At 35.3% G+C, this 12,011-nt stretch overlaps 1 protein-coding gene across 4 annotated transcripts; it reads right to left on the bottom strand.

The window, feature by feature from the left end:
- Nucleotides 1-8,298: 8,298 nt before the first annotated feature.
- LOC145018487 (uncharacterized) lies at nucleotides 8,299-10,436 on the bottom strand. Of its 4 annotated transcripts, none has more exons than XM_078976367.1 (3): nucleotides 9,967-10,436; nucleotides 8,780-9,815; nucleotides 8,299-8,604 (listed from the first exon to the last, which is right to left on the bottom strand). In XM_078976367.1, the coding sequence occupies exons 2-3, from the start codon at nucleotides 9,746-9,748 to the stop codon at nucleotides 8,332-8,334; spliced, it is 1,242 nt and encodes a 413-aa protein (XP_078832493.1). In that variant the 5' UTR covers nucleotides 9,749-9,815; nucleotides 9,967-10,436; the 3' UTR covers nucleotides 8,299-8,331. The 4 variants fall into 4 exon arrangements, with proteins under 4 accessions (XP_078832493.1, XP_078832494.1, XP_078832492.1 ...); XM_078976368.1 differs by having other exon boundaries at nucleotides 10,205-10,436; XM_078976366.1 differs by having other exon boundaries at nucleotides 8,780-9,761; nucleotides 10,205-10,435.
- Nucleotides 10,437-12,011: the final 1,575 nt, after the last annotated feature.

Genomic DNA, 12,011 nt, shown 5'->3' with positions numbered 1-12,011 from the left:
GTAAAAGTGGGTTGTATTTGTCTCAAAGAAAATATTGTTCAGAACTATTGTTTGACTTTGGACTTCTTTCTTCTAAACCCTTTTCATCTACTTTAGATTTAAATGTCATTGTTAATATTGAAGGTGAGAATTCTAGTGATGCTATATTTTGTAATATAACTGGATATTAAAAATTAGTTGGGAAGTTGATGTATCATAATAATACCCGTCCTAATATTTTGTTTGTTGTCCAAACTTTAAGCCAATTTATGCATTTTCCACGAAAGTCTCATTTGAGAACAGCTATTACGATTTTTCGTTATTTGAAATTGTCCAGGAATATGCCTTTTAATTTCTAAAAGCAGCTCTTTGGACTTGACTACGTGGGTAGATGCAAATCGGGGTCGTTGTATTTCTACTTGAAGGTCTATAACTGGTTATTGTGTGTTTATTGGTAATTTCGCTTGTTTCACGAAGAAGTAAGAATCCACTATTTTGCGATCTTTTACTAAAGCAGAGTATCGTGTCATGGCGTCAGTAACTTTTAAATTTTTATGGATTTTAAAGGTTCTTAAATATTTTATTATAAAAAGTTAACTACCTATAAATATACTTTTTGATGATTGATATGCAGTTCTTATTTCATTTTGCACGAAAAGACAAAACATATTGAAATTGATATTCATCTTGTTAGTGATAAAGTTTCAAAAAGAATTGTTAAAGTAGTTAAGGTTGATTTTGTTAATTGTGGAAAAAGCCCTCCTTAATTAGGGGCGTTGTATTGCATATATATATATATATATATATATATATATATATATATATATATATATATATATATATATATATCCAACACTGGTCCTGAAGACGGGTCTTCCAATGGAGACCTGAAATTTCACAACAAAGAACTAACTATGAGTCAGCGTACTTTATAGGTAGCGTAGAATATGCTTGAGAGAAAAGAAATGAGATTCAAAAGGATCATGCATAAATAAACAGATCTACTGAACAACATATGCAATATCAAGACAAGTGAAGGTAAGATATTGCAAAACACTGACAAGGCTTCGGTAAAGAGTATGATCAAAGATATAAGTACCATCGGGATATAGTTTAGAATTTATATCCGTAGGAATAGAGAACATGTTGCAAGAGGACATGTTAGATCAAGAAAGGATTTCTTTAGCCAAAGAAGTTTGAGATAGGAATAAACCCTTTGTTAACTGAGAAGCCGTAATCCCGAGAAAAAGCAAAAAAGAGCCTAAGTTGGACATGTGGAACTAAGAGGAAATATGAGTAATGATACATGCAATAAGTGTAGAATAAGTGGTAGTTAGGATTATATCACCAACATAGAGGAGAAGAAATATGTTATCAGAGCCAAAGTGGTAACTGAAAAGAGAGCAATTAGACTGATTGCTAGTAAAAAACTGAGGGAGGTGATATAGATTGTGACATGATGATATCAGACTCTATGAGCCTACTTGAGGCCATAAAGAGCCTTCCAAATGTGACAAACATGATATGGGAAGGTATAACTAACATACCTTAGAGGTTGTTTCATATAAAACTCCTTAGATAAGTCACCATGAAGGAAATCACTTTTGACATCCAACTGATGTATTGGCCGGTCGTTGGATATCACAATGCTTAAGACAATACAAATAATACATTACTTTTGTTGGCTATTGTTCACCTGCATCTCTTGTGACATGTTTCCTTAGGTTTATTGTACTCTTTGATTTTTTGGTTTTTCTTTTGTCTGTACAAACTCAGTTTCCGTTCCAACTCCCTAAAAAATAATACATAAATAGTTATTTAGTTGTTAGGGTTGTGGTCTTGTGGATGATAACTTTTACGAACTTTTTCTTACTTTCAGGGATAATTTTTTGATTCTAAAAGCTCTATTATGAAGATATGAACCAAACCTTGGAATTTATGTGGTTTTCTACATTATATTAATTTATGTGGATTTTGGTCCATAGATGAGTGAAGTTAAAGTTGTTCATTTGTGTACACTAGTTTAATTTATGTGGTTTTCTATAACTGTTCATAAGTCATAACTAAACATATGCATGTTCATAAATTAACATTGTATATATTCAATATTTATGTCTAATGGATATATTCATGCATGTTTTGTATTGAACATGTACGAAGATGATCAAATTACTTGGTTTTTGAATATATGTTCAGTTATGAACATATTCATATTGCATAAAAATGACCGACATTGACAAGTGAACATGAAATTTTATGATGTTTAGGAGCATTACTAGTTTAGGAGGTTGTGTATAAATGTTCACTTATGAACATATGTTGCACAAAAGGCATTCACGTTTATTGATATATGTTCGTTAATAAATTTGTGCATATAGTTTTTGGGGTTTTGTATAAATATTTGATTATGAATATGTACGAATGTAACAAATTTATGAATATTTGAGAAATGCATATCAACTTTCATCAGTGAACATTCATTTGATAATGATAATAAATGGTAGTATTTTATAATTTTCGTATGCATTAATTTTTTCCATTTAAATAAAATAATCGGTAATTTTACCATCATACACGTAATCATTTAATCAAATCTAATGGTTTAAAATATAGTTTTATAGTTCTATGAGTTATTTTGGTTCCCGCCATATATATATATATATATATATATATATATATATATATATATATATATATATATATATATATATATATATATATATATATATATATATATATATATATATATATATATATATAATTTAAAAGATCCAGCTTAACAAATTGTTGTTTTTACTAAACCTTTAAGTTCAAAACGACAAGAATTCTTTGAAATAAATGTAGATTAATTAATGCCTTCCTTGTTGGTGTTAAAATGTGGTATATAAAATGTTTTAATTTAGTTTAAACTTGTTTTTATAAGATATTGTGGAAACAGATCATAAAATTTATATTGTCTGATTCTCTTGGATTTGGGCTTGTTTTCTCTTGAATGTAGAAGGAATAAATATGTTGCCTCTTTTATTCCATGGGTTAAACTTTTTTACATTAGGGTTCTAGTATTTAAAGCTAAACGAAAGAATGAAGGGTCATTTAACACTTATTCACCAAACACCGTAGCCACTATGTTTTTCTCTATGTTCTTGTATGAACCCTAAATTTTTCTTGAGCTTTTTGCAGCACCTGTTCCATGTATCATTTAACTTTTAAGTTTTTTTTAGGGTTTTGTACTGGAACTCGGCGAGTTGGGAACCCAAATCGACGAGTAGAGATTGATTTTTGGACGCGGGACTTAGGGTCTACTCGACGAGTCGGAAGACCCCGACTCGATGAGTAGACACTATAAAGGAAAACCCTAAGTTTCAGGGGTTTGTAGCCTATTTAAGGAACTTATGGGTCATTTGTGTCCTCCTTCATCATCCTATCTTTTCAGAGAGAAACCCTAGCCATGCTTTAGTTCCTTCTTGAGTGTGTGTGAGCTTTGGAGAGTAAATCTTGTGCTTTTTGGAAGGAAACTTGAAGGTTGAAAAGATTGAAGTGAAGAGAGGGCTTTAGATCCGGCATCTACCTGGTGTTAGCATCCATTTGGAGGTAAAAGTTGCTACCTTGATCTCTATTTGCTTAGATCATCTTATGGAAGAGTGTGGTCAATTTTGGTGCAAAAAGGGTGTCATACTCGAATTTGGACTTGTCATGAGGATATGTTTCCAGATCTAGACACATCTAGGTCTTCAATGATATAAAGTTGCTCCCTTTACCTAGTCTAGGCCCTTTTACATGTCCTAAACTGTAACATCCATAAAAATCAAACAAATTTAAAACTTTTTAAATATCCAAAAATACTATTAATTATTACAACGTGTTTTAAAAATAGTTTAAGCATCAGAGTTCCTAGAAATCATAATCATAAATCAAGGAAGTGTATGGTCACGCCTTCGCCTTCCCACAATCATCTGTTGTACCTGAAATAATAATCGATAAACGTAAGCTCAAAGGCTTAGTGAGTTACCCCCAAAATACCTATCTCATACAACCATAAACATATCATATAACAAACACTAACATCCATGCATCTCGAGTCCACAGTATGACTGGTCCCCCTGCACCGTGCCTTCAGTCCACATGGTCCACTCTCTGAGTCTACAGCATGACTGGACCGCCCACATCGGGCCATCAGTCTATTTGGCCCACTCTCCGAGCCTCGACACGTCTGGACCGCCCTCTCGGGGCCTTCAGCCTATCTGGACCGCTCGTCGGGCCTTCAGTCTGACTATGTGCCCTCCTGGGCTTGCAGTTTATTCGGTCCGCCCTAGTTATCATGGCCTACAACACGAAGCAGGACCCACCTCAACGCAACCCCCATACCAATCAAACAATCATGTGCACATAAATTTCATACGCTAGCATCTATATAACAGATAATCATACCGATCTAACAGATCACTAAAACAGTAACCATCCCATAACCAGGATACCAACCTAACCGGTCACTGACATAGCATCATTCTATATACCAGGATACCGACCTAAACCAGGTCACTAACATAATACCATCCTAACTACCAAGATGTAGATCTAGCAGATCAATAAACATATCAAGCGAATACCTGGATACAAATCCGATAAAGGGTCGGCCTTGGTGCCTTAGACCCTATTGATATAGTGAGTATAACTCACCTCGCAAGTAGTGCCGAAGTACCGAAACCTCTAATCGATGTCTCACCGAAAATCCCAAACTATCATATAATAAATACCAAGTCATTACACAACATAACAATCTTTACTAAGGGTCTACACAATCCATTATGTCCATTCTCTTTATTGGGCCAAGGCCCAATGCCAAGTCCATAACCTTGAAAGTCCTTATGCAAAGCCCATTATTGGCCCAATTTACCAAATTGGGCCCAACTCCCTAATTGGGCCTAATTCCAAGATCCATTATCAAAACTTGGCCCAAAATATTATATTCATAAAGTCCAGCAAAGGCCTAAATCCAACTAGTCCTTAAACAACCCAAAACCCGAAGCCCAATTGTCAAAGGCCAAACATAGGACATATACGGGGGGTATTCCTCTGGTATGTTGGGTGTACTCATCCTGATGTTGACCACCATCGGGGTGGTTGACCCAATACGCTGGGCATATTAGATTTACGTTGGGCATACGTGGGGTTTCACCAACACCCTAATAAGTGTTTAATGGCTTAAGCACTTAAGCCCAAACTCCAAATCCATCGACCAAATGTGCCATAGGACTATAAAGTCTTGAACTTTATCACTTTGGACGTCCAAAAAGTTCTTAACACGTAGTATTGATCCATTAAGACCTTCCTACTTCATGCATGAGACAAATCTAGCTATTGGGATACCATTTTTATCACCTAGGACCTCCTCTAAGGTCTGAAAGGACAACTCATTTCTTTCAAATCATAACATGCACCATTTTGGGACTTTTGGGACAAGAATGCTTCCATAAAGCTAAAATGACTAGATCTATCTCATACAAGTATAAAGTTCCAAGCTTTTTACCTTTTGGAGCTTCTAGGGTACAAACCAACTTCAGATCTACAAGCTTGATCTTCTTCTCCAACTCCTTGATGCAACACCTTCTTAAAACACTCAAGAAACACTCAAAAGCTCAAACACTCAGAAACGGCTAGGGTTTGGGGGAAACGACTCTAAGCAGTGGAGGCTGGGGTAAGGGGGGGTTTTGTGCTCATAATGTTGCATATACAGCCCCCAAACCCTAAATATTAGGGTTTCCTTCTGATATGAGTATGCCCAACGTACACAAGTGTACGCCCAACATACTAGGGCGCGCCTAGTACGCTCGGCGTACCCTTATGTACGCGCGGCGTATTCCTCCTGGACCCAAAATTTCAACTTAGCCCTTAGACTTTTCATGGCTTCACCCTTCCATTCCTAGGGACTATAAATGGCAAATCTTGGGATGTTACATAAACATTGTATGAACCCTAGCTTTAGTGTTTTAGCCATTTGAGGCCATGCATGCACATAAAGTTAGCAACTTTACGTGGTATTTTGGTCTTAAGGGACTGGATTTGTAGTTTGGAGGTTTGGATTCAACTGGAAGGGATTGGTTATGTTGATATAAGGGAAAACTCGATGAGTCGCCCCAACAACTCGGCGAGTTGGATCAGGTTTTCTCGTCTTCGGTCTACAGAGTAAACTCGGCGAGTTGATAAAATAACTCGACGAGTTGGATCAGGTTTTTCCCGTTTTCGATATGACGAGTAACTCGGCAAGTTGATGAGAAAACTCGGCGAGTTGGTTAGGGTTTTCCCTGGTTTTCTGAACACTGGAGGAACTCGATGAGTTGCTAGATGCACTCGATGAATCGGGTCAACATGGACTATTGACCTTGACTTTGACCAAGTTTGACCATAAGGGTATTTCTGGTATTTCAGGATTATGACAAGCTAGTCACATGATGATTGTAGGCAGTTGAGTTGGAGCTACGTGTTAGGACTTATCTAATCTTATCTTATCAGTTCAACATTTTTGAGAGGTGAGTCTCCTCACCATACCAATAGGTCTAAGGCACCAAGGCCGGCCCATTATTTGTTATGTGATATGCTAGTTGGTTATGGGATATATATGGTATGCTAGTTATTTGTGGTACTCGCATGAAATACCTCAGGGGGTTCCCGAGGCACTTATGTGTAAGACCTTGGAAGGTTTCCAAGGCATCCTTAGTAAAGACCTCGGGGGGTTCCTGACTCATTTGGGTGTAAGACCCTAGAGGGTTTCCAGGGCATCGCTAAGACCTCGGGGGGGGGGGGGGGGGGGGGGTCCGAGGCACCCAGAGTAAGACCCTGGAGGGTTTCCAGGGCATCCCTGGGCTAAGACCTCGGAGGGTTCCCGAGGCACCCAGATTAAGACCCTAGAGGGTTTCCAGGGCATCCCTATATGTTTTATGCATGACTAATATGGATTAGGTGATTATGTGGATAATATGGGGAATGCTTTGGGGAACTCACTAAGCATTAGCTTACAGTTTGTTGAATTGATTCATGTACTTCTGAGCCTAAGGGCAAGAGTAAGGTTTGATGACGCGTCATGCACTCTCTCAGGCGTTTTTATAGGACACTCTGATATTTGAAATAAAATTGTTCATGTTATGAATTTGAAAACAACTATTCTAGATTAGTTCATCAGTTTTCTCATCTTTTATTCCAGATTAGTTCATCAGTTTTCTCATCTTTTGCTAGGATTGAGAGTATAATATGTGAGGGTTGTTGTGAGGTATTATGTAAATTAGAATGAGATTATTGTAGTTAGGGTTTGATATGTAACATGTATTCGATCTCGTTCTCCTTTAAAGAGTGTTGATCTTTGTGTTCTAGTGATTCAAGTGTTGATTACTCGCATACCACCCACAAACCCCTACAATTCGTCCGCATGGAGAGGGATTTGCAATATAAAAAAGTAACTGACGATGTTAAACCATATTTATTAAATGCAGTATTGTAAATATCCTGACTAGGTCTCGATTAATTTCCAATTAGTCCATAAGCGCTGCCCAACCGACTAGAATACACCCAGTAATTAATCACTGCCTACATAATAAGTGAAATAGTAGAAAGCAAAGGATTTTTAACATTTTGAAAAAGTTGTCTTAATAGAAAATATTTGAAGAATAATTAATGTTGTATTAATCATATTAAACTATTTTGTTATGATATTAACATTGTTTACAAATTTGTTATGATACTAGTCATATTTAATTTTTTAGCATTCATAGAATTAACAATTTATTGTCGCTGATTAATCGTTTGATTAATTCTTGTCTAGCCAATTAATCCCTAATCTGAGTCCACCAACTAGCTAACTTTAAACATTTTTTACAACCTTGATTAAAGTTGATAAGTTTTGTTTTATTGTTGTGACATATTTAATTTTTTAATTGTAATTTGGGTTACATGAGTTAATAAGTGGAAACAATTTGTTGTATCAAAAGCCATGGTTAAAGTTCCCCAAACCAATTACGAATACTACTAAGTTAGTAACCACCCCATACGTCTTAAACAATTTCCATAAAATTCCCTTTTACCCCAACTCGGCAGGAAATTCGTCACATAAAACTAATAACCTTAACAACAACGAAACAAACTTGATACTACCCTCTTAAAAGAGTTTCATTAGCCTACAAGGAACAAACTATGAACGTAATTTCGATTTAATGAAGTTGTCTCCTTAAAATTGATAGGTTCTATACAAACCGACACTCTTATTTCTATTAACATTTGCCAGTATCTTCTATTAGCTACTCGTATTTTCAAAATTTCAAGCATACCATATTAAACCAAAAGTGATAAAAATATACTATATATTTATACCCTCCCAATCGGTGAGACTGGTGGTTTTTTATTATGTACAACGGTTTGACTTTTGACTTTCCGATGTCTTGTAATTACGGGTTTATTGAAATCAAATACATCTTGAAAATGATTAACTTGGAAAATATGAGTTAAATTTTGGCTACTTACAACTGCAACACAAATGGAGAATACTTGCAACAAAGACATTGATGCATTGTATTCGACCGAGTAAACACCATTCTCAAGTAAAGCCAAACTAAAAGCACAATTGTTATTGCCCCTTCCCTGAAATATAATCATTTACAAATTATAAAAATATATATATATATATATATATATATATATATATATATATATATATATATATATATATATATATATATATATATATATATATATATATATATATATATATATATAGAAGAAAATAAGCAGATTGCTAATATAGGAAAAAAAATACCTGATAATAAAGATCGATATGATCTGAGATAGATGGATTTAAAATTTCAGTTGATTCACTCTGATTAGTAAGAACTTTTAGCTCACAACCAATATCCCACCCTCCACAATCACAAGCTCCACCAGATTTCCATCTGTTAATCAAAGAAGAAGGTTTTCCACTTTTTGGCAATGTATGAATATTTCCAGGAAGAACAACCACTGTGCTTTTTGACCTCCCTAAACCTCCATACTTTTCTTTACTTGAGTTCTTGACAACAATGGCAGCAAGCTCGGATTGACCAAAATCAGGATCATACAATACTGATTCTCTTTCCACAAATAAGTCTCTTTCTAGTCCACTAAACTCAGCATGATAAGAACTAGAAATCTTCATATGCCCCACAATCTTGTTCTTGATTTCATGAACAGAGTGGAATGTGTAAGTCAAACTTGAATCGTCTTTCCCAGATGGTAATTTTTTCACAGTGGCAACTAGAATGTTATTGGAGCTATTGCTATGAGTATCTACCATAAGTTTGAAGAAAGGAATATCATTCTTCATTGTAAGATGTAGAAGAGCTTGTAAGTTAGGTGATTTACTTTTTTGTTCTGGATTATTGATGGAGATTGATGGTTTTGTAATGCGATTGGTGTTGGACTTCCAGTTTTGTAGAAGGTTCCAGTCAAGAACTCCAAAATCAAAAGTTTTTTCTTGGATATTTCCAGTTTTGCCCCCGCACTGGAGATAGCTAGGAAGATTGCTACTGTGTTTCACAAGATCGCCAACTTTATGTACAATAGTTTCTGACCTCTGGTTCTTGTAAGCCATGGAACTTGTTCTTCGTTCATGATGTTTGCTAACATGTAACCGGTTTCCCATTTTAGAACATTCTGTAGATTCTCTAATCTTGTTTTCTTGTAAAGATGGAGTTTTTGATTTCTTCTTCACCTCTTTTGAGGTTTTCTGTTCGCCTTTTTGTGTCTTCATTCAATCATGTTGGCTGATGGAAGATAGTGCGAGAAAGGGTCTCAGTTTATGTGTCAGGGTAATCAATCTGATAAGTTTCATGTATGTGTTCATATTATCGACATCATAAAGTAGAAACCGATCAAGATCAAACACAGATAGGCGAAATGAAAATTTTGGAACAACAAATTCAAAGAATGAAGGTCAAAATAAACTAAAATGTAGAAAATATCACTTACTTGAGTAATGATCATGAAACGAAATCCAACAAAACAGAGAAAAGAAGACCAGAAAGGAAGAGAACATTATAAAGCAAGCAAAGAAATGAACAACTAGAAAGGGAACCTAGGAAGCTACTTTGATTCGACGCGTCAGGAGGTGAAGTTTCTTTCTTCTATGTACATAACATGAATTATAAACTACGAAAGGAATCGATCACCGAAAACGCAAAAGGGAGTTGGAAGAAAACGATCTTACTCTACAGTAGTTGACCGATTGCTTGCTTCTGCGATAAGATGATCCTTCTTATTGTTTTTGAATGGCGTAGAAATCATAGCAGATGGTTGTAAATCTGTGGAATCGCCGTGTGATTCGATGGCGGAAGAAAACCCCGCGAAATCAGCTCCACATTGACTGTGTTGAGAAAAGATGAGAGAGATGTTTCGTTTTGAATCGAGCGGGTAGAGGACAACGGTTCGGATAGGATCAGATATGGGCATGGGGTATGGAGCCTTTAATGCCATTAATAATTCCTCTTGATTATTAATGTCTATTAAAACTTTTGATTTTGATAAAACGAAGAAAATGACATTTGAATATAATCAATATATGCCTTAAAGACTATTTATTGTTAGTTGAGAAGACAATTTTTTCATTAAAAATCTAGAAAACTACATTAAATAGTCAAAAATTCCTTTCTTAAACACTTCATTCCACTTCTCATACAATTAACTCTAATATATTTTTTTTTCTTGTTTTTTTTTTTTTAACCGGCCAATGAGATATATAGAGGAAAAAGAAAGCCACACCTAGTGGCAAACAAGAGTTCAAAATACAATGAAATGAAAAGAACAAGAATTGTAAAACAAAACAAAGAAAAAATTCAGAAAAGCAAAGGGCAATGAGACCATGATGCTCAATTTAGCTTGTCAATATTCCCCATATTCTTCACCCAGAGGTAAACCACTGATTTGATGATATCAGTGACTTTATCTGGTGGCAGCCGGTTTTTTTTGAAGACCTTTTCATTCCTTGACTTCCAAAGACTCCATAAAGTTCCATAATAGATGGCTAATATTGTCCTTCTCCTTTTTTTTGCATACCCCCCATTGAGAAATGGAACCCAATACCTCCTTGACTGTGTGGATAGGTCCCAAAAACTCTACAGAAGTTCAATGTATATAGTTCTATAAATAAAACATTTTTTTTCTTATAATAACTCTATATTTATTAAATTTAATTTATTGAAAGTATCATTCCATTAGACAATGACTCGAATGATAAAAGGACAGGCAGAAGAGCCATTCCAAATAATGATCATTTGAGAAATTGATTTCTCTATGCTGGCGGCTTTCCGGAAGACTGTGAAATCCAAGTATGGAGGTTGATCCGCCTATGGATGGCTGAAGGGTTTATTAAAGAATCAACTCAAAGAAGCTTCGAGGAACAAGCTGAGGATTACCTCGTGGAACTAGTTAACATAAATCTGTTGATTGTGGTCAATAGAAGGTTTGATGGTGGAATCAAATCATGTCATATGCATGATATTTTGGGAGAGCTATGATTGATAAAAGCTTTTGAAGAGAAGTTCTTTATTAAGAAAATAGATCTCTCATATGGCTATCGTTCATCTTATTTTACTTCCAGCATAAAGGAGCAACACCACCGTCTATTCGTAGATTATAAAGTTTTATGTGAGATATATAATTCACATGATTCTACCACACACATGCGATCAGTTTTGTGTTTTTTTAACACTCACCAATCCATTAGATTTGAAAGTACAAGGTGGGCTCCTTCCTTTTTGCTACTTTGGGTGTTGGATATACTAAATATTCGGTTGGCCGATCTCAGTGACATATTCATACTAATTCATTTAAGGCAAAATGACTAAGGAGCCCAACAAAGTTTTCAAACCGTTCAAAAAACCCCAATCATGTTTTGTTTGTTCAAAAAAATCCAACAAACTTAACATTTTGTCTAAAAAGCCCAACTAAGTTACACTTTCCTAAAAGTCAAATAAGAGAAACATATGATATGACGTGGCTTATTACCGTGTCGGAAA

Source organism: Lactuca saligna, chromosome 9 (genome assembly GCF_052625555.1).
Source record: "Lactuca saligna cultivar CGN05327 chromosome 9, ASM5262555v1, whole genome shotgun sequence".
NCBI lineage: Eukaryota > Viridiplantae > Streptophyta > Magnoliopsida > Asterales > Asteraceae > Lactuca > Lactuca saligna.
Note: the sequence above shows the minus strand (reverse complement) of the source record. Positions and strands in the feature narration are given on the sequence as shown.

What these genes read in the sequence shown, in the direction of transcription:
- LOC145018487 (XM_078976365.1), bottom strand. Translation starts at nt 9,748, where the DNA reads ATGAAGACACAAAAAGGCGAACAGAAAACCTCAAAAGAGGTGAAGAAG. An exon ending in ATATCGATCTTTATTATCAG is followed by an intron (nt 8,605 to 8,779) that starts GTATTTTTTTTC and finishes ATTATATTTCAG; the next exon opens with GGAAGGGGCAATAACAATTG.